The sequence below is a fragment of the Mugil cephalus genome, chromosome 21, assembly GCF_022458985.1.
Source record: "Mugil cephalus isolate CIBA_MC_2020 chromosome 21, CIBA_Mcephalus_1.1, whole genome shotgun sequence".
In the NCBI taxonomy this organism is placed as follows: domain Eukaryota; kingdom Metazoa; phylum Chordata; class Actinopteri; order Mugiliformes; family Mugilidae; genus Mugil; species Mugil cephalus.
Genome location: NC_061790.1, coordinates 9,303,799 through 9,328,280, shown reverse-complemented (window position 1 = coordinate 9,328,280; position 24,482 = coordinate 9,303,799). Strand labels below are relative to the sequence as shown.

The window sequence follows — 24,482 nt, the reverse complement described above, 5'->3', positions numbered from 1 at the left end:
CACAAACATACTGTATTCCCTCCAGTCCAGGGTTGGGATAGTGTTGTTTATTGACTTTAGTCTGATAGTTAAGTGTTACATACAGTAGAACGCACACGCGCGCACACGCATCGTTTTCCAGCCCATTTAACCTTTCAATTAAGAGCCAAGGCCGCAGTCAGGGACACGTCAGCCCGATGGCGCCGCCGTGTGGTCGGAAACAGCAGCTGCACCGCATCTGCGTCAACCGCACACCAGGAAGAGTGAATGAAGAAGGTCAAATGAGTGTACGGTGACACTTCAGCTACAGATGATTCAACAAACATGGCGAAACAATCTGCTCTTTATATTTGCAGCCATTTATGTAAGATCCGAGCTTTAACTTAACAAAAACAAAGTAAAGAGAACAAGATGCATTACGGTACTAGTAATACTACTATTGTTAATTTTCTTGACTGAATAATCTTATGCTCTAGAATACAATACGTTGCACTTATTGCACTTTATTAGAGAATTTTTGTAATGCACATTAATTGCAGAGAGATAACGGCTTGATTAACTAGACAACTCATTATCAAAGCTCCAGGTGGAGGCAGGGACTTCAGCAGCACTGTCCACACCATCCTCCAGAGGACAGTCGCTGGGCTCCTGGCCCTGCCCCCTCTGCCCCCTGGAGGTTTGAAGCAGATCAGCAGCTAACCTGTTAAAACATGTTATACTGTGCCCCTCACATTTCCCTCCTCATATATTATCATGCGAATGAATCCTTTTTATTCTCTGTGCTCTCCTTCCTCCCCTGACCGATCGCTTTTCAATCATTTACACTCGTGGCCCTTATATTGTGTATTCTATGTGCTTGTGTTGCAGATTTATTGTACTGAGACAGCCGGTTGTAATGATGAAGGTCACTCCAATCTTTCAACCTCCCATAATTCTTGGGGGGTTTAAGTGTTTGTCTCTGGACTCTAATGACCCTCTTAGGATTAAGAGGACAATCATCACAGCCTGTATATACACAGCATGCAGTGACCCTGTGATTACTTCCAATATTACACTTTTGTGCCGTCACGAGCCGTTTCAACACATATTTTATTGCTCTTGTCGACGTAGCACGCATTAATTGATCATTTCTGGCCGACGCCATCAACAAAATCACAGCAGAGCGTCAGGCGTTGCCTTATCAGGATTTCAATCAGGCCGCTGAATCTCTGCCAAAGCACATGATGACACACCACGATGAACCAAAACCAAAACATACGGAAATAAAGTGCGCTTCTTGGCATTTGTGACTCAGATATTTTGTCACCGGTTTAAGCAGAAACCCGGCCTTTAGTGTGCACGGACATTTCCACTGTCACCTTTCGCCGGCGTCAGTGACGCATCGGCCTCTTTGGAAAGCCTCGTGGGAGTCGGTCTGGAGAGGCTCCAGCGCCGTGTCGCAACAGGCGCGACACAGTTTAATGTTGCTCTTTGTGATTCATTATGGATTATTTGCATAACTGTTAACATAACGCGTGCCTCCCAAAAACAACAGCACTTGACAGCGGACGATAATATCTCAGCGAGTTACTCATGTTAACGTGTTGAATTTTTCAGACAACCAAAACAATTAAGAACGTGAACAGTGGTGATAAAATAAATGACCGGCGCTGAGCGCTAATAGTGTATAGTATAGTGTATAGTGTATTGTAAGGGAACGGCGCCCGACAGGAGCGCTGATTTAAATTGCGAGATAAACGAGGCGGCAAGTTCCTGAGAGGAGAGGTGAAGGCTAAGCTCCGAGGTTCAAGAAGAGGTCAGAGTTCACAGCATCGCAGGTCAACCAGCGGAAAATACTGCCTTTAAACGCTGAGCGAAGGTTAGGATAGGATTTACTGGGCCTAGCCTCCATACGCAGTGTACAATATATAAAGACGAGACCCCCCACCTCCTCCCATTCGTTTGAATGAGGCCATTGCAAGGACGGGGACAATGCAGAGAACTGTATTAAGACGTGCAATGTAGTCTGACAGAAACGTTTAACCCAGGTCAACTTTTCCCACAACGCGCTGCACTGTTGGGTCGTCTGACAAACCGCAGACAGAGAATGTGACGTCTCGTTGCACGTTCACACGCGTCTGAGTCGAAACGTGGAAACAACCTGGACACTACAAAACCAGGAGTGTCGCGTTTTGTTTTCTCCCATCGTTTAAAGACATCATTAAGAACTGTTTGTGCTGTATTTACAAGTCAACGGAAACGCATCAGGAGATCTTTGATATGTGATTCCTTTTTAATTGTATGCGCTTTGAAATGTCTGTTTGTGTGTCTCTTTCGGATTACACCTGCCTACGTCGGCCATGTTTTGCATGTATGCATGCACCGTTGTTCTTCAAACTCTGGGGGGCGTCAATGTGGATTTTCTCAATTGGGAAGTCATTTTTCTGATTGTTGCACCGTCACATTAATGCAAAATAAATAGTTATTAGTTAATATGACCATCCTACAGAGGACTCTTTCCTCGTATACAGTACACTGACACTTCTGTTCATCTGATATGTGTGTGTGTGTGTGTGTGTGTGTGTGTGGACGAGAGGCCCTTCTTACCCTTAGACGAATCCAGCACCTTCTAATATAACACCTACAGTATATAACACACAAGCACACACAGTAAAAGTGTTTCCCTCTAATTTGAACCAGATTTTTATTTAAAAAAACAGCAACAAAACAAACAAAAAAAAAAAAACAGAATTCATTTAACGTTACGATGCAGTGAAACTAAATTGAGGGAAACGGTTTTGTTCCAAAAATGAGCGCTGGTGTCGGACTGGAATGTGTTCCCAGATGTGGTCTTCGACAAAAATACACACTCAAACACACACACACACACACACATGAGCACCAAATCCCATGTAGCAGTCCCCAGTAAATGTGGGGTGCTCCGGGGTAATAAACGCCTTCCTCTGCGGTGGAGCCAAACCCCTGTGTTTAACTGCGTTACCGCTGAGGGACGCACGCTGTGAAACTGTATTTAACTGGGATTTGAAATTTGGCAGAGGGGCTGAGCCGAGTGCCTTTTCATTTTAATGAGAATGAGACAACTGTGCGTTTACTTGTGTACGCTGGTCACTTTGGCTGGTTTGTTTATCCACTGTCTTTACTCTTGGTGCGGCCGTGTCTGGTCGGGGCGTATCAGGTGTCCGGTGTGGCCGGCCTCTGTAGTCTGATTAGGTTACCTGGCAACCAGCTTACCGTCTGTGTCAGAAAGGGATTCATGCTGTGTAAAATGTGTACGGTGCGTCTCTGTGGGGATCATTTAGCGGAATATACCTTTCTTTGTGATGCAGTGGTGAAATCAGACATGGTTCTCAGGAAATCCACTTGTAAATCGAGTGGGTTTCCTGAGAACCACGTCTGATTTCATGTAACTTAGCTCACTTCTTCGCCGCCTGGCCTCGTGTTTACTTTTGCCTCCTGTCTACTTTCTTATCTTGTCTTGCGAGGAATGTCTTGGACTGACACTGGCGAACTGTATTTCCTGTTTGAACGGCTGCGTGCGTCGCCTGTTAATCACAGCCCCACGTCTGTTGCGATATGACTTTGTTTACGCTCGCTGATAACTCGGTAATACCTGTTTGCTGGGGCCTGCGTTGTTGTGGTGTTGCAGCGATGCAGGTAGAGATCGAGCTCCGTCGATCATCTAACTTTTGCCCTCCCATGTCAAACCTCACCTGGTCTGTTTGATTATCTTTTACTGATACACATTTGTAGCTTTTCAGAACACACCGGCAGAAGACCGCACTCTCTACCACATCCGTATTTAACCGCTCGTACCAGTCATTTACTTTTCTCTGGGATCTTCTCAAATTGACACATTAATATTTTCTTAAAAGTGCATTGCTGTGTTTGGATCGTTCTGCGTTCACATTAACTTATACAAGCTCTGACTAGTTAACATTTAATCAAATAACTTGCTGGTGACGTTATTTTGTTGCTAGCAGTGTAAACAAAGCATTACTCTTGGTGGTAACTTTGCCAATTGCGGATTTGTACTTAAAGTTTTCCACTTGCGTCACTAAATATTAAATATCTCTAGTTTATATAATGAACAAGTTACCGATTAGGCCGTTTCGCGACCAATACAAAGTTTTGATTTTACTCTCCCACGGGGAAATCCTGTCACGCAAAACCTTTCTAGTCTAAAGCTGTTAAGTGTCCAATAGGCCCGTCCATATGTCCAGTTGGACGTATTGATTATTGCCACTGCTGCTGCTTGTGTCTTTTGCTGTTCATGAAATAGAAATGAGACGGGGGTTGAAGCAGGATGCTGATGAGATTTTGACCTTTCTGTTCACAGCTTTTCCTCCTGAAAAGGAGGAAATGAATCAGCTGTCCCGTATCGCGTATTTGTCGTTGGTTATGCTTCATGTTAGATATATTTTGGCAGGCTTCAGCCTATTTACTTTCCATCATTTACTATGGTCATAGCATTATGACCATCTCCCTAATATAGTGAGAGATGGTTGTTATTGTGATGTTGTTAGTGGGGACCTTTGGGTCCTAGAAACTCAGTGTTCTTCTCGTGTCAGTGGTTTTAATCATGTGGCTGATCGGTGTGGCTCATCTTCGCTGCTATTAACTTGCTTTCATTTCCTACTTGATTGATATGTCTAATTGATCCTTGCAGAGGAACACTGGTTAATTATTAAAGGACGGTGGCCTGGTTTGTCGTCAGTGCCGACAAAGGTCTTAAAATATATAATGTGTGTGTGTGTGTGTGTGTGTGTGTGTGTGTGAGAGAGAGAGAGAGAGAGAGAGACCGTGTGCTCCTGATTGGTCACATTTGTAAGCCAAGCTGCGGCATCAGAACCAGGCAGTTGTCCCTTTGTGCAAACAGCAAGTGCTGAGATAGTAGATTTCCTCTCTAAAGGGAAAAAAGAAAATGAGGTCGGGGACCTGACAGAGCGACAGAGGCGTGAGTGTAGGTTTACACCACATCACCGCCACAAATCTGGCATCAACTTTCAGTAGTGAAATGGATCCGCCCGGCGGTCCACAATAAGGCCTCACCCGCAGCTCCGCATTATTTTTCAGGACAACTCTTCCTTTAGTTTCTTATCTCCGGGTTTTAATCAGGATTGTTTGAGGGTAAACGAGGTGAAAAGAACCGTCGTGATGGTTGCCCTGATACGGACGTGCACACGCACCGAGTGGGTTTTGTTGTCACACCTCGGTGGTCACATGCTCCCTGTGCGGTTACACTTGGGTGGGAATTCTCCACCTCCCTAACACACGTGTAGAGCCCCATAAAGACTTGTTTTTCTCCTCGCGGGCCCCTGTGGGCTATTTTTACATACCTTCAACTACATGTTAGGAAGCTAGACATGTCTTGTCAGAGTCCATTACATTTTTTGCCCGAAAAGTTACGTCCTGCGTCTTTTTCAGGTAGTTAAAGTTTCCTGCTAATCCAGTTGCTTGTCCACCTCGGGCGACTAAATGTCAGTTACAGTGGCTACTGTTAGCCTCGAAACCAAAAACCAGAGCAGCCTCTTTGATCATCGTCTGACCACAGAAAAAAATCCGTCTATTCTATTATTAAAACGTCTTCTAGATGACATTTAACTTGGGTTTAGCCCTTTTAGCAGAAGGGAGGTGTTGGATTAAAGCACCTGGGGGACATGGGATAGCAGGGGAGCCGTGGAGAAGGACAAGTGAGGGGGGAAAAAAGGTGTGAAGGAGACAAGAGGAGGAGTGGTTGCCATGCCGGCAAACGAATGGAGGGGAGGGGCAGAGATCCGGGATCACAGAAAAACTGAAAGAGAGAGGCAGGGAATAAGGAAGAAGGGACGGGCTGACTCGTATTTCAGCTTCGCGTGTACTAGGGTTGGGTGTAATCCTAACCCTATACTCACTGCACATATAGTCAACTCTTGTAGTTGTGGAGGACTCACCAAGAGCGGAGTTTCGGGGGAATCCTCATCAGCGTACGCTTTCTTTTTTCGCCTGTGCATGACCAAGGTGCACGCTGCTCTTCCTGATTCTGGCTTTATCACCAGGTGACTGTCAACACCTGTGCCTTTTTCTTTTGTCACCTGCTTGGAATGACTCTGCCTCAACAACCAGTGACAGCTGTGCTCGAGGGGGAAAAAAAAAAAAGATCAAACCAAGAGGAAGAGGAAAAACAAGACCGCGTTGGCAAGAAGTTGAATGTTATTCTCTGGAATCTTTGAAAGGCGTCATCATCTCTACCCAATAGTGGATCTCTATTTGGCGGGTAGGAATTCGTATGCTCGCGCTGTGGTTGTGAGTATGCGAGTAACTTCACGAGGCCGGGAATAGACCCAGCGGCGGCGTAACCTCTTAGCCTCCAGGTCTGCCCCGGTGCTGGGGCGGTGGATGTCAGCTGGCGCTGAGCTAACAACCGGACATAACAACACTCAAGGGCACACACATGGTCGTAAACAACTACCGCCCGCTCGCTGCGATTTTAAAAGTATCCCGGTGCAATTTGGAAACCGCTCTCCGCCCCGTCATGCACCAGTGAAGAACATTACAGCCAGCAGTGACTGCGCACATACACGAGTGTGTATCTGAGCGTGTGCCGCAGAAGGGCGGAGATTTTCCAGATTGCTGGATTGCCTAATTACCCCTTTGGGTTTGGGAATCACGCCTGGAACCTTAAAACACAAAGGATGAGAAGGAAGGAAAGGAGATGATTTAAGTTTGGCTTTCTGCTCGCGACATGGAGATGGATTGAAGGAGAAGGAGGTTGGAAGTTGAGACCGTCCGGGTCAGAGTCATGATGTGGAAGTGTACAAGCAGAGGGAACACAAACCGGGCTATGACTGGAACTAATTTGATGCTCGAGTCTGACAGGTCTGAAGCAGCTTCAGTCGGCGCGTAGGTCTGGATGTTTGGAATCTCGTGATATGAACTCGGAGCAGATATTTCCACGCACAAACCTAAGGATTTACATCTGAGGATTAGTTTTCCACGTTAAACCTCCGTCGGTTCGTGAGCGAGGATGCGAGGAGACAGGAGATCGGCCTCGTTCCGAAAGGAGAAGCCGGCGGGCCTGTCGCGGGCTCTCAGCTGGCTCAACGTGTCCACGCTCTCCCGTCAGAGCAGGCGCATCTTCCACAGCCAGAACGAGCTCCACGTTGTCCACAGCCGCCACGCGCAATCGCACACTCGCCTCCACGCCGCGGACAGAGGCGAGGACAGGGAGGACGACGACGACAACTGGGTGTACCATCCCCAACACAAAATAGGTGAGAAAGGAGGAGGAAAGCACAGAAGAGACGTGTTATATAAGGACTTATTAGTTCGGTTTGCTAGGTAGAGTTGATGCACACCCACCAAACCACATGGTACGTTCGGTCTGGCTACATCACAACCCTTCATTTTAATGGACGTAATGATGTCCTCCCTCTCATCCAGCATGCGAGCTGACCACTTGTTTAGACGCACAAGCAGAGCAAGCGGCGTGTTTTTATGGCGCCTTGTTCTCCGTCTGCGTGACCCTCGCACATCCTGGTTGCCATAGAGAGCGAGTGGGAGGCGAGTGTGGTCAGCGGGGCTGGGGCTATAGGTGGTCAAAGGGCACTTTGTGCGGTAGGTAAACAATGGCGCGTCAGACCGGAAGAAGAGGATGTCACAGGCCTGTTGATGTCACAGGCTGGTACGGATTTGAGTGTGTGATTTGGTGCCAGGGAGAGAGACTGTGTGTGTGTGTGTGGAGGCTCGCTCATCTCCCCGAGACCAAGTCACACAACGCGGTAGAATAATAGGTTTTCTTCAGCTCTTCAGTTTCCAATTAATATTTTTGAGGTCATCTCACCCGAGGTAGGGACACCTTTTAAACTTCTCGCACTACTTCGGGGGTATTGTGTTTCCAGATTAGCCTCATTATTTATTGATGGCTTCATTAGCTGTGTGTGTAGCTGCGTGCGTGTGTGTGTATGCACGGCCGTCGGTGTCAATAAGGGGACAATGGTGGTAACTGTAGCCTCACCTTTACCTGAGAATGGAAAAAGACACTGATGCTACATTAAAGTCACGGGGTTTTGCTTTGTCAATGGCATTGATAGTTTTACGCACTGTAACCATCGGTCATTCTAATTAAACCCATTGAATCTACAGCCAATACTGGGGTATTCATGCAGCAGTACAGCGCTACTATGGAAAAAACTTAGTGAAACTCTGAACACGGCCACAAACCAATTATAAACTGGTCACGTTTTATTTTTAAAATTTCATTAAAGGTGCAGAAATTCATTTATATTTGACCTTTGCTTGACATTTTATAACATGAAAAGCTGCGGTTTTATCAGGCTGGTTACAGACTTTTCACAGCGTATGCTTTCCTACAGTACATGTTGGCACACGCCCATGTTATATAGTTTTGTAGTAATGCAGATGGTATAACTACTTAAACATGATGCTGTTTTTAGAATAAGCCTACGGCTTTTTGTTTTCAGGTATCCTGTGTTGTTAGTCAAAAGTACTTGATTGATGGTTAGCTTCAGGAACCACAGTCATACCCAGTTCATGCCGTGAGTAAAATGACTGTATGAATATACGCAACATTTTCACTCTTAGTCTACCATGTTAAACCATTGTGATATAATATAATATATGTGTTTAAAACATCTCGTGTCACGTGTGGCCCAACGTGGACCTATTCCAAGGACAATTAGCTATAATTAGTAGCCTTTGGGGTAGTAGTACCTAAGTGCAAGTGGCTATTTTGTTGCCTCGCAGGAATGTGCAGCTTGCTGCTGCTGTTGTCTCAATCCTTCTTAGTCACTTTATCACCTCTGGACCTGCCCGTGCCTAAAACAGCGCGGAGATGCACATAGCTGGAATGGTTTGAGCTCCTCACATTTTTGCCAAAGTCAAAGGGTAGAAGCTGCAACCAAGCAAAGTTAAAATGGTCACCAGTTTGGTATGTCGTAAGGTTTCAAAGATGTGTGGAGATTTGGAACTCAGAGTGGAGGAATTACTGATGAAGCGATTGACTGACTGAAGTTTGGTTGAGATGTCGACCAGTCGTGCTCCTATTTATTTCCTATTACCGCATTGTTTTGGTATTTCTTTCATGCAGTATTTTAAATACCCATCTGTAGTCCAAATAGCTGCTTGTGCGAGCTCTATTTGTCTTTGTGTTAGAGCCAAGTCTTCTTCTGAATGTTCATGTTTTTCCTCCCTTTGATCTGCCTTACATAAGAAGATCATCCTAACTTATTTGTAATCTGCCAATCTCATCCATGTTTGCCCCCACGTAGGTCTCGACGGGCCTCTTCTTGTGTAACATGACTTTGTCACAAATCCCATTTTGTATCCTTCCTTGGTTTATTGGAGTTATTTAATAACCTAAAACCTGGGGATTACTTCCATTTATTGATCATTTGCTTAATTCTCCAGAGAAGAAACAGGGAGTGTTTATTGATTGCGCAACATTCGCTGCGGGAGCTTGGAGGAGATGAGGAGACGGCACTAGAGGATGAAGAAACTACTTTAAACAATAACAAGACGTGTACTGATTGTGCTGAGTTGAGAAAGAGTCGGACCTTCTTTTCTCAGACTGATCATCTGTCAAACCGTGTTTCCTCACATGCCCTCTTTTTCTTTCTGCAGCTATAAAAGGATAATTCTAGGTCAGACGTGGTGTCACAGACAGGTCAAGATAAAGCTATCCCATTCAGAGCGCACACATATAGACTGTAGGGATGCGGCGCACAGAGGAAACGTCTCATAAGAATACGTCTCCCGTTTGAATCTGAAGTATTTATAACATCTGGATCTTGTTTTAACGCGCCTGCCAGGATGCATTACAAGGCGCACGGGCAGCCGCACACCGTGCCTGTGTGTAAATATAGCCCTAAAATGAGTGGCTGGAGCTCCAGAACCTGCAATTTCTACGCAGCCTCCAGCTCGACTCGGTTGGGTGTTTGCTCCGGTTTCCGAGGTAACGGGTGTGTGAGCGAGCGTTTCCTGGTGCGGTTCAGTTTGACCTATCTACTGAGACAGTTTAGAGCCAATCAAGTGTGAGAGAGCCGTCTGGGACCCAAGCTGCCATTGGCTGCCACAGTGAAGACCTGGCGAGCTTTGATTGACCCAAGGTGGATTCACAACAAAGGTCTGGGAACAGAAAAGAACCACTACAGTGAACATTTTAATATAGTTTGAGCCATCTGTTTTATTAAGGAGAATTCTTATATTTCCTTGTAGCCCGACTTAATGGAGGCTGTCTCAGAGTCGGGCCCCTGTCTCCAGTTCTCAGAAGAGGTGTTACACACCTATTAGGACACCTGCCCATCCATACATTGGACACCCAAAGTGTCAACTTGTTGATGTCTTTTTTTATGTAAAATGACTTCACAGATTAATCAAGGATCAAAGTAGTTGCCAAATCAGACCAATGACTTTGGAAAGCCACTGCCAATTAAGCACATAAAGAGATAGTTTGGTGCATCGCATTATGGGCCGATGAGTCCACTGAGACTCCATTGTCAGTGATTTAAAGGAGGAAATTCGGCATGTGCCAAAGACATAAGACACAAAACAGTTTGATCAATCTCCTTAATCAACCACATTGATCTACCTTCTTTGTCTGAATCAATCACCATCTGGCCATAACGACTGCACTGGAAGGCCATGTCAAGAAATAGACTGGGCCCCAACCAGGCAGCTTTTTTGAATCCGTGTTTGGCCTGAATGGCAGCTTGGAATCTGGGCTTTAGTGGTCTTATTGGTTGTTTACATTATTTAGAAGTACATGAAGTAACCAAAAGAAATGTCCTTGATGACTTTTGATGATTCTACTTCAGATGATGTTCGCTTTTGGCAAATGTGAACGTGCCATGTTAACATGACAGTAAGGAGATTTGAGGATTTAGTAGAATTTCCTGTGCTCTGTATGTGTGTTTTTAGTTTTAGTATGTACAGTTCTTTTCTATGGTTCACGCATTTAGGGCAACGGGACTTTGACCTAAATATTTAACCACACCTTGGCACCGAAGTGTCGTGGTAGCCCGAAGCAGAATTAGGTCTCACATGAAATACCATTAAGGTGGTGTTTATGAATTTAGGCTGCATAAAATGACCTTTTGGAACGTATTTGTATTTGTCTGTGTGAGATGCTTAGTGAAATTTGAGAGGATTCAGATGAGACCAAGCTCTTGCATAACAGTGTTTATTGGAGAGGTTTGTACACATTTAGTCACACACACACAGAAACACACTCGTCATTATTGTGTAGTCCATGTGTAAATCCAGATAAGCAGATGATAATTTGCTGCAGGGGGAGTGATGGGATATATAAACCAGCAAGGCCTCATTAAAAGACAGACATGGGAATCTGGTTGCGTGGCCCACAGCCCAGGGGATGTACATAGGCCCTTAATGTACACAGAAGTACACACATACGTCCATACATACAGTCATGTAAAGGTGTTCTTAACCTTTTTTTAATCACTCTTCTCTTCTGTTCTTTTTTTTCCTATGTGCTGACCATGATGTGATCTTCAGGTAAGTTGTATTTCTTATTTCTCTGGCCCATCCACATACAAAGTGGTTCAGTAGTTGCCCATGGCTTTGGGCAGCCCCCTTATATAGGTACCCCCCTTATATATTTCCCACCCAAAACATAAAAATATTCCAAGTGCATGGACAGAACTAGCTCTTCTTGCCGAAAAGAAAATGCCACATCTCCATCACATAATGGATTTGGTGGAAGGAGCCAAAGTTGCTAATGTGTTTCCATTTGCTAACAATTTGGGCAAGTCTTAAGGAATTGCCTGCATCCTATCACCCAACAAACAAACTCTTAAGCCCCTTTTAACATTGAATGAAAAACCCAGGTTGTTGATGTACCTGCCTGTCTGATTTTGTCACTGTGCGTCCTGTCAGACTGTGTCATTGTAGAAGCTCCAGGGCTGCGAGCAGCTCAAAAACAGAGCAAAGCTTTGGTCCACTCCCATAAGAGACAGATCTCCGAAGGGCAGAGATTTTTGTTCATTTTTTTCAGTCAAACAAATCAAATGAGTTGTTAGGATAAAACCAGGCAGCTCTCACAGCAGGAGGTCAGACCCAGGACTGCTGGCAATATGAAAACACACCAAAGGCGGATCGACCCGGGTCTGAAAGTCCCATGTCAACCTGCTATTTTCGATGTAAAAGGGGTATTATTTTCTACCACAGAATGAATCTCTGTCTTGCACCCACCTTTTCCAGCTCTTTTTGTATCATATTATCCTCTGTATTATGGGGTTTAGTCCACGAACGTCCTGTTTCGATAATGATGAAAAAGGAAAACTGAAGAAAAAACACAAAGGATTATATTTGTGAAATGGTTTAAGCTTGTAAGGGGATAGAGGTCTGGGGCTTACATTGATAGGATGCAGTGATGTTGGCCCAACACAGCCCAGAGGTCAACACTTTATAATCTGCCCACTGCATGTACAGGAATATATCTTGTATAGCATTTCTTCACATTGCGTGACTGTTCGATTTACGGAAGCTTTAAATTTTGCCACTGCAATCTTAGTTTTTTTTATCTTTGTTTTTAAGTCCTATCCTGCAGTGACGCACAACATGCAACAACAACCCACCATGCTTTTGCTGTAGTGGATGTGACAGAGGATGTTCTGTACATCCCGGGATAAGACATTGCCTTTGTGTCTAATGTGGACTCTTTGGCATGATTCAAACCTTATGATAGTGTTTTATCTGAGGACAGAGACTGTATTTTGTAGAATGACAACAGCGGTCAGCTGGAATGTCTCTAAATGTAGTCTTTATGTCCCTTAGTCACAGAAAGAGACTTCCACTTAACATATGTTGCCACGCAGTCCAGAGCACAAACATACTTGAATAAGACAAATTTTAAGTCACACGCTTGCGTTGGAAGTTTCCCACTAAAAACATGAAGACATGATGCAGATGTTTGGAAGTTATTTGATAATCGAAACAAAAATGCTCCCAACCATTTTCTTCTAATGACATCGGTTCACAAGGTTGAAAGACGCCAAGAAAAAAAAGTTATTACATCTTTTAAATACCATAATTCACGCTGCCAATAATCTTAACTTGATTAGTTTGTGTTCTTTGCTTTTCCACCTTAGATTTCTGAGAGCAATGATTAGGTAGACCTCAAAGTGTTGCCTCCAAGCCAAAGGTTTTATGGAGAAGGTTAAAGCCATTTTAGGCAAAAACAGCATCCAATTAAGGTGGAGGTTTGATGAAGTGAGATTTTATTGTCTGGTCAAGTGGGTTTATCCAAGGATTTATGTGTGTGTGTGTGTGTGTGTTTTTTTTTGTTTTTATTTTAATTACGAATTATTTCCAGGTCTGTGTTTTTGTGGTGTTTTCATTTTAGCAGTGGCGTTACCACGTCACTCGCACAGTCGCATAATCAGCCTGTAATTGGTGACATCTGGTCGCGGCAGACGTGCTGTAACCCCGCAAGCCATATTTGATTGGGATTAGCATTACACACATGCATGCATTACACTCTTACACTACAATCATCGCAGCCTCATTATGGCTGTAACACTTTTATTTGCTCGTTGGAGTTTCTGTGCAGGGTCTGCATAACTTATATATACCACAGAAACCACCATGACTGCAGTAGGATTTGGTACATTTGAACCAATAACTGAATCTAAATTTAAATAAATAATCTTCTTATATTGATGCCATATTGACATTACAGCAGAGTTGGCTAATGTCTACCATGTTGTTGTCACCACCAGTACTTTCTAACCAGGGCAGGAGATATTTTTGACCTTTATTTGTTCTTTATTCAGGTTATATGTGTTGCCCTGGCCTGCTTTGCATTTCACATTGCAGCATTTGTTTGTCTTCATCTGTCGCTACCACTTTCAGGTCTCTATTACTTGGTTGCATGTCAACCAGCCACACTCTCATGTACTGAACTGAAATTGGGTACTGACTGACGTAATGTGAGTTCACACCGATGTCATTTGGTCAATATCCTTAAATGTACAGTGTTCTGTACCAAACCCATGGTTCTCTACATGGGCTGGGACACGCCAAGGCCACGGTTGGTCGTTTCATGTTGTCAGGCCGTCAGAGCCTCTGTTAGTTGTTCTGTTGTTTCCCCTACTGTCGGTCCTAGTCGGACCTCTCTCTATCTCTGGCTTCTCAGTTGAGTCTGTGAAAGACATCATACCGACTGACGCTTCAGCTCAGTGGCGAAAGTAAACGATGCACAGAAGGCTTTTCCATCGCGATCTAATCTTAACATTAAAACGCAGGGCAATCAATCAACTGTAGACCAACTGATCAGCGAATAGAAAACAGCTCTGTGCAATGTTTTGTAACTCTTATTAGCCTCCCAGCTAATAGTAGTGCTTCCTTTAGAACGTATATGCTAGTTCAGGTGCAACCTTTCAGCCCCGACACATGTGATGTGTTTGTTGCCTGTAGTTCATTTATTTTCTTTTGCTGTGTCTATTTTTTAAAAGTTACACACCTGATAAAGACATTAAGGCTCCTTTTAGCCTTTATATAAAGATTTAACGTAATGGTATCAATAGTCTTTACAAGAGTAGCATTCGTAGGTAATGCTACTGATGAATCACAGCATCTTAAATCCAAAGACCAAACCAACGAAAGCAGCTGGACTTGTTGTTTGTACTGTACATACAGTATGTAACACCCAGGGCTATTACCTACCCTGGTCACTGGTCATGTTACAGCTTCCGTAGGGAGGCTCGAGTGATTTCACTAACCTTTTAAGCAGTAACCAATAAGGTTTTTGCGGAGTAAGAGAAAGCCATCTTGGAGTGTTATTGGGAATCAATGTCGTCTTTCATTCAGCTCTTCTACTCTGGAAAAAGCCCAAATTTCTGTTAATGCGTTCATCCCCTGTTGTCACGGTGACTGGATTTGGACACCTTACAGGACCCATTAAATGACACTGATGTTACTGCGCTGATTGTGTATTGATTGTCTGGATTTACTCCTTTTATAGATTGAAGATACAGATTTTAAAAGTGTCTAAAAATCCTGAAATATTCAGTAAAACTAATGCCCAACATGTGTGCTTTAGTCAGCGTTGTTACCGGCGAACAAGATAAAATCGACGACTTATCTTCCAAAGGCAAACATTATACTGTTTTGGTTTTTCTATCCCCTCATCCGTGCGGCGCTACAGGTGATTCAGAGCGCGGGGCGGCTTGTGGTGCACCGGGGCCAGTAGCTACATCTGATAACGAGCAGCTGAATTGTGGGGATTAAAGCGATTATATTTGATCAGCGCACAAAGGATCGGCCTCAAGCCGGGGCCCCCCCGTCTCCCTCTGAACTGCTGACTGCCCGGATTCTCCACAATCTCTACAAGGCTCGCTCTGTGTGTGTGTGTGTGTGTGTGCGTTTTATTTTTGCCTGCAAAGTGCATTGATCTAATTTAAAGTAACTTATTGAGCAACAACAAAGGAGCTTGTTGATGACAGCAGATTTAAGAGTTTTAGATGAAGCCTGAGCCTGTTCTGTGCTACCTCTTAACACTGATGTGGTGGAGAGATGAGGGGACTCATGGTAAAGAGACATTCAGCGATGTAGAGAAAGAGAGAGGGAAGCCGGTTGGGGGGGTGGGGGGGGGGGTGGTCGCGAAGCAGTTTCCTGCGGTGTACAAGCTGGCTCGCTGCCACTCTGAGCGTGTGCATGTGTGTGGGAGGGGGGGTCAGAAAGGGAGGGAGATGGAGAGGGGAGTGTATGTGTCAGGATCTGTAGGTCTGCGTGTGAACGCTTTGACCGAGCGGTGGAGAGGAACCGGGGGAGAGCGGAAGAGAAGAAGGAGGACAAGAAAGATGATAATCGGGAAACGGTGAGAGAGGAGAGGAGAAGAGGAGAGGAGGGAGAGCCGCTGGTGTTTGTTTCTGGTGGAGAAACGGTGAAATGAGTGAAGGACCATGTTCTGTCTGAAAGGTAAGCCCGTTGCGCGTCGTTACACGTGCGCCTGCATTGCCTCGGCGCGAGCGTGGACTTTTCCTGCAGACTTTGCGAGACAAAGAAAACTGTCTTTGTGTGGAAACTAATCTGTCACAGCAACTTCCTCAACCCAGTGTTCTTCTTTGTGTGTTTCTCTTTTTTTTCTCCTTTCTTTCCCCTCTGTTCTTTCTTTCTGCCTCTGAATCATTCCGGACTTTAACTTTTAATCTTATCTCACTATTTTTCTTTTCTTTTTTTTTGCTCGTCTTTCCATTTACTCTCATTCTTGCCTCCGAGTGAATCATCTCTGCTCTCAGCTCGCTGTATGCGCAGAGATTGTGTTTGCTTTCTCACACTTCGGAGTCTATTTTAGTGGCGATGAGTGATGTGTACAGCGGAGACCCTGCCTGCCTGCACGCACTAATGTGTGTGTGTGTGTGTGTGTGTGTGTGTGTGTGTGTGTGTGTGTGTGTGTGTGTGTGTGTGTGTGTGTGTGTGTGTGTGTGTGTGTGTTTTCCACGGTAACAGCTGGCCCGAGCAGCAGTTGCCGTGCCGCCGTCCTGCAGAGCGCGGCCATGTGTTGGCTATTACTTGACTGACCAGTTAAAAGTGAGATAAGGGGGAAACCGGGTCCTCATTTACTGGCAGCCTCGTTTTACATTCTTGTCTGTTCTTGCACACTCGCCTCAGAGCTGTGCTGCATCTCTCTGTACTTACTTTTCTGCATGCTTAAGTGCGCGGGGCCATATTTCTGTTTGCTAAACAACTCAAAGTTGCTGATAGAGAGGAAAACCGGCCGCCCTGGAGGAGCATTACAGCTTTTATTAGTCCCGTTAGATGAGAAGTGCATGTTGATTGGCGAGTATGAGAACATCATGTTTATTCATTATCTGTCACGGCTTCGAGGCAGCCCACTCCAGCGTGGTTGAGCTGTTCAGATGTGTTGGAAAACATCCACGCTCGAACCAGGAAATAACACATGTTTTAAAGTTGTTGACCAGCTGTTATTGTGGGGAGTGCGCGCTGACCCAGTTTTAATTTGCGCCGGGCAAATGCAAAAAAAAAAACTGCTAAAATGCAAGAACCGACTTCAGATGATGCTTAATGTTCAACAACTGGACCCGTAACGGCTCTTAAATGAAAAAAAGATTGATCTTTGCGCACGTGCCAAACCGCGCTCAGAGATGAGGAAATTATTCCCGTTCTGTAGCCTGCAGATTTATGGCCTCCAGAAATGAGGTAACATACAAAGTGAACACATCAACTATTTGTGGCAAAGTCCCAGTTCATCAGCTGTACGCCGTAACTCATGCTGTCAGTTACACGCAGTCCACATAAAGTCACTCTGGTCAGAGTTGGAGAGAGACAGATGTTTCGGAGGCGGCGTTGGAGAAGGAATTCGGTTTTGTTTGCTGAAGCAATTTGCAGGGTTTCGGTTCGACTGTGTGGTGGCAGGAGGATTAAAACCTGATGCACATATCGATAAAGGTCACTCAGGCCCGAACGCACCAATCCCAGTTTGGGTTTCCGGCTTCAAAAAACACGACGAACTGACCCAAATACTTTGCATTACATTAAACACCGTGAACCGACCAGTAGATTGCTTTACGTTGGTTGCCAGTTATGATTTAAAACAAGCCACCCTCAGTCGGGGGTTGCCAACTGCGGGGCAGATGTGACATATTTCGGTCCGTGTTTCTCCACATCCAGCTGTGGGCCTCAGTGAATTCTCATCTATGTTCACCACCCTTCCACAGCAAAGCCTCGCATTTTAGCGTAAGCTATTTTTTTTTTTTTTTTTCGAGGCTAGAATTAGGCTCTCTGAGTTGGTGTGGCTTTTGGTCTCTTACATAAGTTATTCCTGCACTTGAGCTCCGGCCCAGCAGTCAGCCCAGGAGTTAGACACTACACGAGACACGAGTAGGGATTAGTTTGAGCTTGAGATGCTGTTCTCGCTCAAATGTGAGGTTTCCTGCTGCGGTGTGTAAAGGCTCCAGACGTCGGACATTTCTGTTCTTGTTAGCGAATAAAATCCCCCCGTCAATCTCCGCTGCGGCAGATAATTCGTCAGGCCTCCTCGTCGCCGAGAGGTCGGTTGAGGACATGTCTGATCTGGGCGAGCGTGTCTTTGGCCGAGCGGAGCTGTTCTCTTGTTTGTTGAACAACTCGGGTGTGTGAGCATTATGGTGGTTTCAGATGTTTTTGTTGTGGGCAGCAGCTGAGCTGGGAAATGCAAATGTGCCAGTCCAGGGATGCAGGTGTTCTGTAGAGGAAGCTTTCACTGGAACTACACGGAGAAACCTGAACTATCGTCCAGTTTATTAAGAATTCCGGGACTTATTTTATGGCTGAATGGAAAGTATCCCGTCATAAAGTCCAAGACGTACAGTGTTAAAACATCATAGACCTGAAAATTCATTTGGACCAATTTTGATAATTTGGGTTAGAGGAAAAACTCATGCAAACCAAGGGAAAACATGCAAACTTCACAGAGAACCGCCCTCGGCTCCTAACGTATGTTTCTAAAAGTCTCTAACCACTCACCTTGCCAACACAAATCAAAGTCAGAGGTGCAGGCCCAACAAAGTTGTCAGTAACCTTTATCTAGCGACCTCATTACACGTCCGTCCTTGTTAACCTATTTGAACTTCTGAAAGGACAGTCTTTCAATAACCACCGCACCTGTGCCGCTTGTCTGGAGAGACCGTGAACTCCTGACCTGAGGCCGACCCACCGCCTGCCCTCTGGCCCCGTGGGTGATGGTGTTGATGGATGTTCTCACACTCGACGTGGCAGGCGGCTTATCTCCAGCGGAGGGGAAGAGGGGAGAGGTGTTGACGTGCGGACAGGAGAGTAGGTGTACTCCTCGTGGGGTAGCAGGTTTAAAATTTTAAATCTTAAGGCCAAACATCACCGACTCTTTCGTAGGACTTCACGCTTAAATGCAAAAGCAGTCAATGCTTAAATCGGTGACGAACAACACGACATGTTGTGAGATATTAGTACGTTTCCACGTGCTCCTGGTGTCAGAGTCACAACCCATATGTTACTTTTAAGCATTAATGAACAAGCTAAGTTTGATTATTCTTGTATTTTCACCACTGAAGATGATGCATAGATTTCAGGAACCTGGAAAAAAATCCTTTGTTGTAACTTGATAGTACTTTCACATCCCTCTGGGTGGTGTATTGGACAGCTGTAGGTTTTTGAGCCAATCAGAACTCTGCACATGAGTTGTGTTTGAATAAATGCTGCTTCTGATTTCATTGGTAAAAGTCATTATAGGAACTATAGCAACTTCTTGTTTTTTAACTGTGTGCCGACTTTGATTACTCTTGAACGGTACCACTTGGAGTGATTCAGACTTTTTTGATAGAAACTTCAGAGTCTTGGCTTTTAAAAACGACCAAGACCATGCATGAGCTCCAAAATGTTCATGAACAGCATTCAATTTACTTTGGTTATGGCGTGTTTAGGCGTGTTTTTGTGAAAAGGTTGGAATGATAAGGGGTTAATCTGTTTCTTAGCTGGGACACTCCCTACATTCAGGTAGTTGAGCTGATTTAAAGGTCTTAGTTTATACCGAATTATTGTGAGCATCAAATTCACTTTGTCCGTGTATCGCATCAAACTCGTAAGTTAGCGTGCGGCTTTAAGAGTAAATCCAGAACTAGATGTTGACCTCTATTGAAAACTCCAAAGGAGATCGCTGGTCTTGATATGTAAACAATAGATGGAGAAGTTCCTGCCTTTCTTGAATGGGATCTGTCAGGACTCCGGTGAACCCTTTGTCTTCTGAGAGGAGTTGACCAAACAATAGCTGCTTTTTTTTTTTTTTTTTGTTAGGAAATTAAAAGGTTTAGAAAGATATCTGAGTGAGTAACAGTATCACCTTATCTTACAGTGATAGTACATAAGAAGTTTCCTAGGAAGTGGGCGCTTATGTGACGTTTCCAGGGATGGTGCTGGAAAAGTTTTGCTGTGGGTGAAGTTTGAAAAGACAATGGCCGACTCCCTGTGGATGAGTGGTTGACTTCCCCAGACAGAAGACTAACTCAGCATGCAGGTGCTTCTCTGACTCCATTCAGACCTATGTGTAGCCATGGTTACCATTGTCCTTTTCCCTAAAGCCTTCCGCTTTGCCTCCACAAACACACACACACACACAGAAATCCACTTACTACCGTGGCATGTATACGAGTCTATGTGCACACAAGAATGTCAACACGCATGTTTCAATACACTCACACACACACACACTCTCTGCAGCCCAGCATGCTTTTAGCATTGTTCAGGAACTACACACACACACACATCTCCTGACTAATATTAATTGCCATTCACAGGCAGTGGACTGTAAGAGTCTGACCATCACGCTGGGCCTGGGCGAGACCTGAACACACACACAGCTAACTAGCACACACATGACATTCGTTCTCAAAGAGTGAGTGTGTTTGTCCATTGAATACACTTACTGTACCTGCTTGGGGGTGACATATTTTCGACTGTGTGCCTCCACTAAAACAACCCCCCCTGTTGCGATAATGACGCTCTTCTGTGTGAAGGTTCTGCACAAAGTGTCTGACCCACTATGCGCATATGGATTTAGGACGACAACAGTGTTAGGTGCAATTTAGGCCACAGCCAAAATCTTTTGGCTCGCCCAACGGGCTACGTGTGTCCGCACACTGCTATAGACGAGTGTATGTGTATGTATGCTGCGGTTTGTCCATTATGTACTGAGTGTGTGTGTGTGTGTGTGTGTATGTGTGTGTGCAGTGGTTTTGGTTTTTGTAATCAGCTTGTGTGTTTGGCTGCCTCACCGCGCTGTGGAAATGATAACTATCGGTAATGGCTGTTTTAGCCTCTAGCTATGTGCTGAGGCTTTGGCAGGACAACAACCACACACAGTCTGTCTCTTTTTTTCCCAAAGCTGCAATAGATTTATGCAGCAGGACTGCATCTATCAGTTGTTGTCACCGACTTGTTATTTCTCTTTTAGTTATCTATGAAATATATATAAAAAAAGCAAAAAAACTAAATGCTTCTGCAAACATATTCAGTTTAAATAAAATAGAGAAAGAGAAATTTGAGACACTGGACGAGATGAAACCTCAGAGTTTTTCCTTCACTTTTTAAGTAGAAAATTACTAAAATGATTATTATTTATGAAAATACTCGCGTTAGTGTGTTTTTTGTGGCGTTGCACATGTCATCCACCACCAGAGGGAGACATTTGTCAAGTAATTATTTCCAACTTTTTCATCTTTTTTTATTTACTTTGCAACTTTATTCAACTTAATATCACACTTTTGCAGCTTCATATCAGCTGCCCAATATCCGATTTATTAATCCGGACATGTCATAAAAGGAGCTTAGCCCAGATAAATATCAGACCTCACCTGTCAGGTTAGAGTTAAGTGTTTACTTGTCGTGACTACTGCTACTTAATCTGAGTGCATCTCATTGTTTGTCGCTTATCTTTTTATCTGGTGTCCACTGTGCTTACATCTGTCTGTGTTGTCAGGTATTATCTGTGATCCATCTGGACTCTGTGCTGCTCTGTAATTGAATTGAACTCCTTTTTTACACTGAGCAGCGATTTCCAAAGTCGCCGTCTGCGTGTCCGAGTCTGTGGTTTGAGATTTTTGGCACACCTGCGTCATCCCGAGTTAACCGGCTGACCCGGGGCACGGCGGGGCTTCTCGAAACTTCCACGCATTCGCGAAGCGGAGGTGATGGTAGCCCATTAACTGCAGCCTGGTGTCCATCTGTGTTGTGTGCGTTGTGTGTCTGTCACAATCAGAAGCTAGGGGCTGGATAATCTGGGTTTTACCGATTAGAACTGCAGCGCTGAGGAGCTGAGGATAGAGGCAGGAGGAGGAGGAGGAGGAGGAGGAGCTGAGAGGAAGCCATGTGGACGACACTGGACAGGGCTGTCACTGGTGCTCCGTCTCAGATGGATGGAGAAAGAGGAAGGTGCTCCTAGATTGCCGTGGACTTTTTAGGACGCTCTGACTCTTCTGAGCTTGTTTCTAATTTGACCAACAAGGCACTCATCATCTTTGGACACGAACTGGTCTCTTGGCTTTTATTGGATATGCTTCTGCACGATTTGTGGTGATGCTTTAAGGTCACTGCAGCGTAGCGTTCAGAAGAAAAAACACGCTTTGACCACAGGTATTTTTCGCCAAGACACTGCCTTTGTTTTTAAACCTTAGTTTTGAAACGTTGGGAGTGTTGAAAAATGTATTGCGGTCTTTTTTTCTTGGAGGGTCAGAACTTTTGTTTTCGCGAGCTGACAGTCACGTAGGATTCGTTCGAAAATGCTGCAATAGCTCTGCGAAATATTTGTTCTGGAGTGAAGTCTTGTAATTGAACACGGAGCACAGCCTTCCTTTGTCAGGCAAATCGATGCGAGTCAATAGGATCCCCTGAGAGAAGCAGAGGAAAGACAAAAACAGTAGGAGGAGGCAGAGGGGGGCATTGGGTCCCTTGTGGGTTGCCAAAACCTCCAAACCACCGTCCTATCTTCCCTGAAAGAGAGGGGGAGGCCTATTGAAGGTTTGAGAGCAAGGAGGGGGAGGACTCCCAACACACACACACACAAACTCTTGAGCCACCCGTCCGTCCCATCACCTCAAGTGGAGGGTCCAGAGGAGGAGGAGGGTTGTGCCAGAAGAAGGAGGAGAAGGAGGAGTTGGGGGCTTTGGTCCTGGGTGGAGTAGGGGAGGGCAGGTGGTGGTGGTGGTGGGGGTTTAGGTTTAGCCGGGGATGATCACATACGTGCACTGCCTCTCCTCGGAGCCGGTGGTCAGCTGCTGGCACAGGGCCTGCTATGAGGACCCCTCCGGCAAGAAGAGAAGTCTCTGCTCCTTCCACCTGGCAGACAAGATGGGGAACAGCCTCCAGCCGCAGGGCGCCCCCAGCCCCAGGCCCGCCAGGCCGGAGGGCTGCCTCCGCAGGCGCCTGCTCTCCGTGTCAAAGGTCCATCAGAAACAGGACTCGCTCTGGACGCCCAAACCGCTGCTAGGACCCGTGGCTAGCGGCTCGCCAGGGAAAACACAAACCTACCAGGACGGCAAAGGTACAGACTACAGGCTTTTTATTGTGCCGAGACAAAAGGACAAACCACTCATGACTTTTTTTTATAGAGGTTTAATGTTCTGTAGCTTCATATAACTATGCACTGTCACCTCTCTCTTTTCTTCAACTGATGTACACTTTGATTAAGTGGCTTCTTGCCACCAGCGCTAAAGCTGAACTCTCCAGGTAGCAGTCTCTGTTAGCCTCTTAGTGCGACTTAGGAGGGACTTAACACGCCACCACATTGCCGTTTTGTCACAGAAGTGGTTGTGTTATTCGTCCTGGCCTGGAAACAGGCTCCCGATTCAGAGTGTGCTTCAGTCACCTGAGCTATTTGTTGGACATGATTGCACGCTGCATGTCACAGCACCAGGCAGTGACGCCACATGTGGTGGAAACTCTTCCCCAGCCAGGCTTTGTCTCTTCTTATTAGCTGATTTCCAATCCCAGTGGAACTGGGTGATCGGCGCCGTCTGTCCCAAGTCTGCATTCGTCAGTTCGCACGCGTTATTTGCGCGGGCCGTCCGTGACCATGTGCTCGCTAACAGTCAGGCCACGCTTCACCCTCATTTGGGACAGACATAACTGAGGATGCTCCAGTGGGAGGCCACCCCTGGGAACAACACATAATAGCTAGCAGCTGGAGGTGACGGGCCAGGCCTGCAGGCGAGTGTAAGCTAAGAGCTGACAGTATACAGGAGGTGATGGAGCCGACACTGCCGGGGTTATGGAGGTGACCCACTTTCACCTCTGAAACTACATAAAGGAGCCATCAGGGAGATAAGAGAGAGCGTTAAAGGATAATAGAGCGGGAGAAATGCCTTTGACGTGTGTCCAGATATGTTTTATTTATTTTACAGTCACATATATAACCATAAACTACAAATCAGAGACGACTCACTGTTTTAAAACATAAAACAGGTCATCACAAGGATCTTTAAGCAGTTAACTTTTATGGCTTCTCTTTTTGTCCGTCCGTCCACTTATCTTCTAACTACCCTTTAAAAGTCTCTCTGCATTCGCGCTTATCTGAAACCGAATCCCTCAGCCCGTGTGCGTGTAGCGAAAACAATACGCTGCCAGACGACTGTGGCCCGTCCTCATGCCTGCTTTGACTAACGTGCCGTGACAGCTCAAGATGTCGCGGCCCTCGGTACAGTATTGTCTGGGCTCTGTAGGTTGAATCAGCCTCCCAGTCACTCTGCATTCATGCACCGCTGAACAGACGACCCCTGTCCACACAAATTGGAACTTTTCTCGTACATTATTGGTGTGTGTTTGCCTCTGTGCCTGTTTTTTCACGTTGTGTTGTTTTAACATATTGCAGATGAAATCTAGTCTTTAACCTCCTGAGACCCGAGCTTCTGTTTGCTATGCATTTTTAATTTCTCCAAGGTATTTAGAATTAGTAAGTTCTAAGCAGTATAACAATACTAAAAACATCATCTTTCAACAGGACGTAGTAGTTTTTTGCAATG

At 45.3% G+C, this 24,482-nt stretch overlaps 1 protein-coding gene across 6 annotated transcripts in view; it reads left to right on the top strand.

Moving 5' to 3' along the window:
* nhsl1b (NHS-like 1b) overlaps positions 1-24,482 on the top strand; it is a 95,317-nt gene that overhangs the window by 35,204 nt on the left and 35,631 nt on the right. The window contains exon 1 of one of the 6 annotated variants that reach the window (XM_047573453.1): positions 6,110-7,229. The exons of 3 other annotated variants lie outside the window; for them this stretch is intronic. In XM_047573453.1, coding sequence (XP_047429409.1) covers positions 6,983-7,229 — 247 coding nt within the window. In that variant the 5' untranslated portion in view covers positions 6,110-6,982. Of the gene's footprint in view, positions 1-6,109; positions 7,230-15,736; positions 15,916-22,658; positions 23,006-24,482 lie in introns of those variants that run through there. 2 more of the 6 variants (XM_047573457.1, XM_047573452.1) reach the window with 2 other exon arrangements.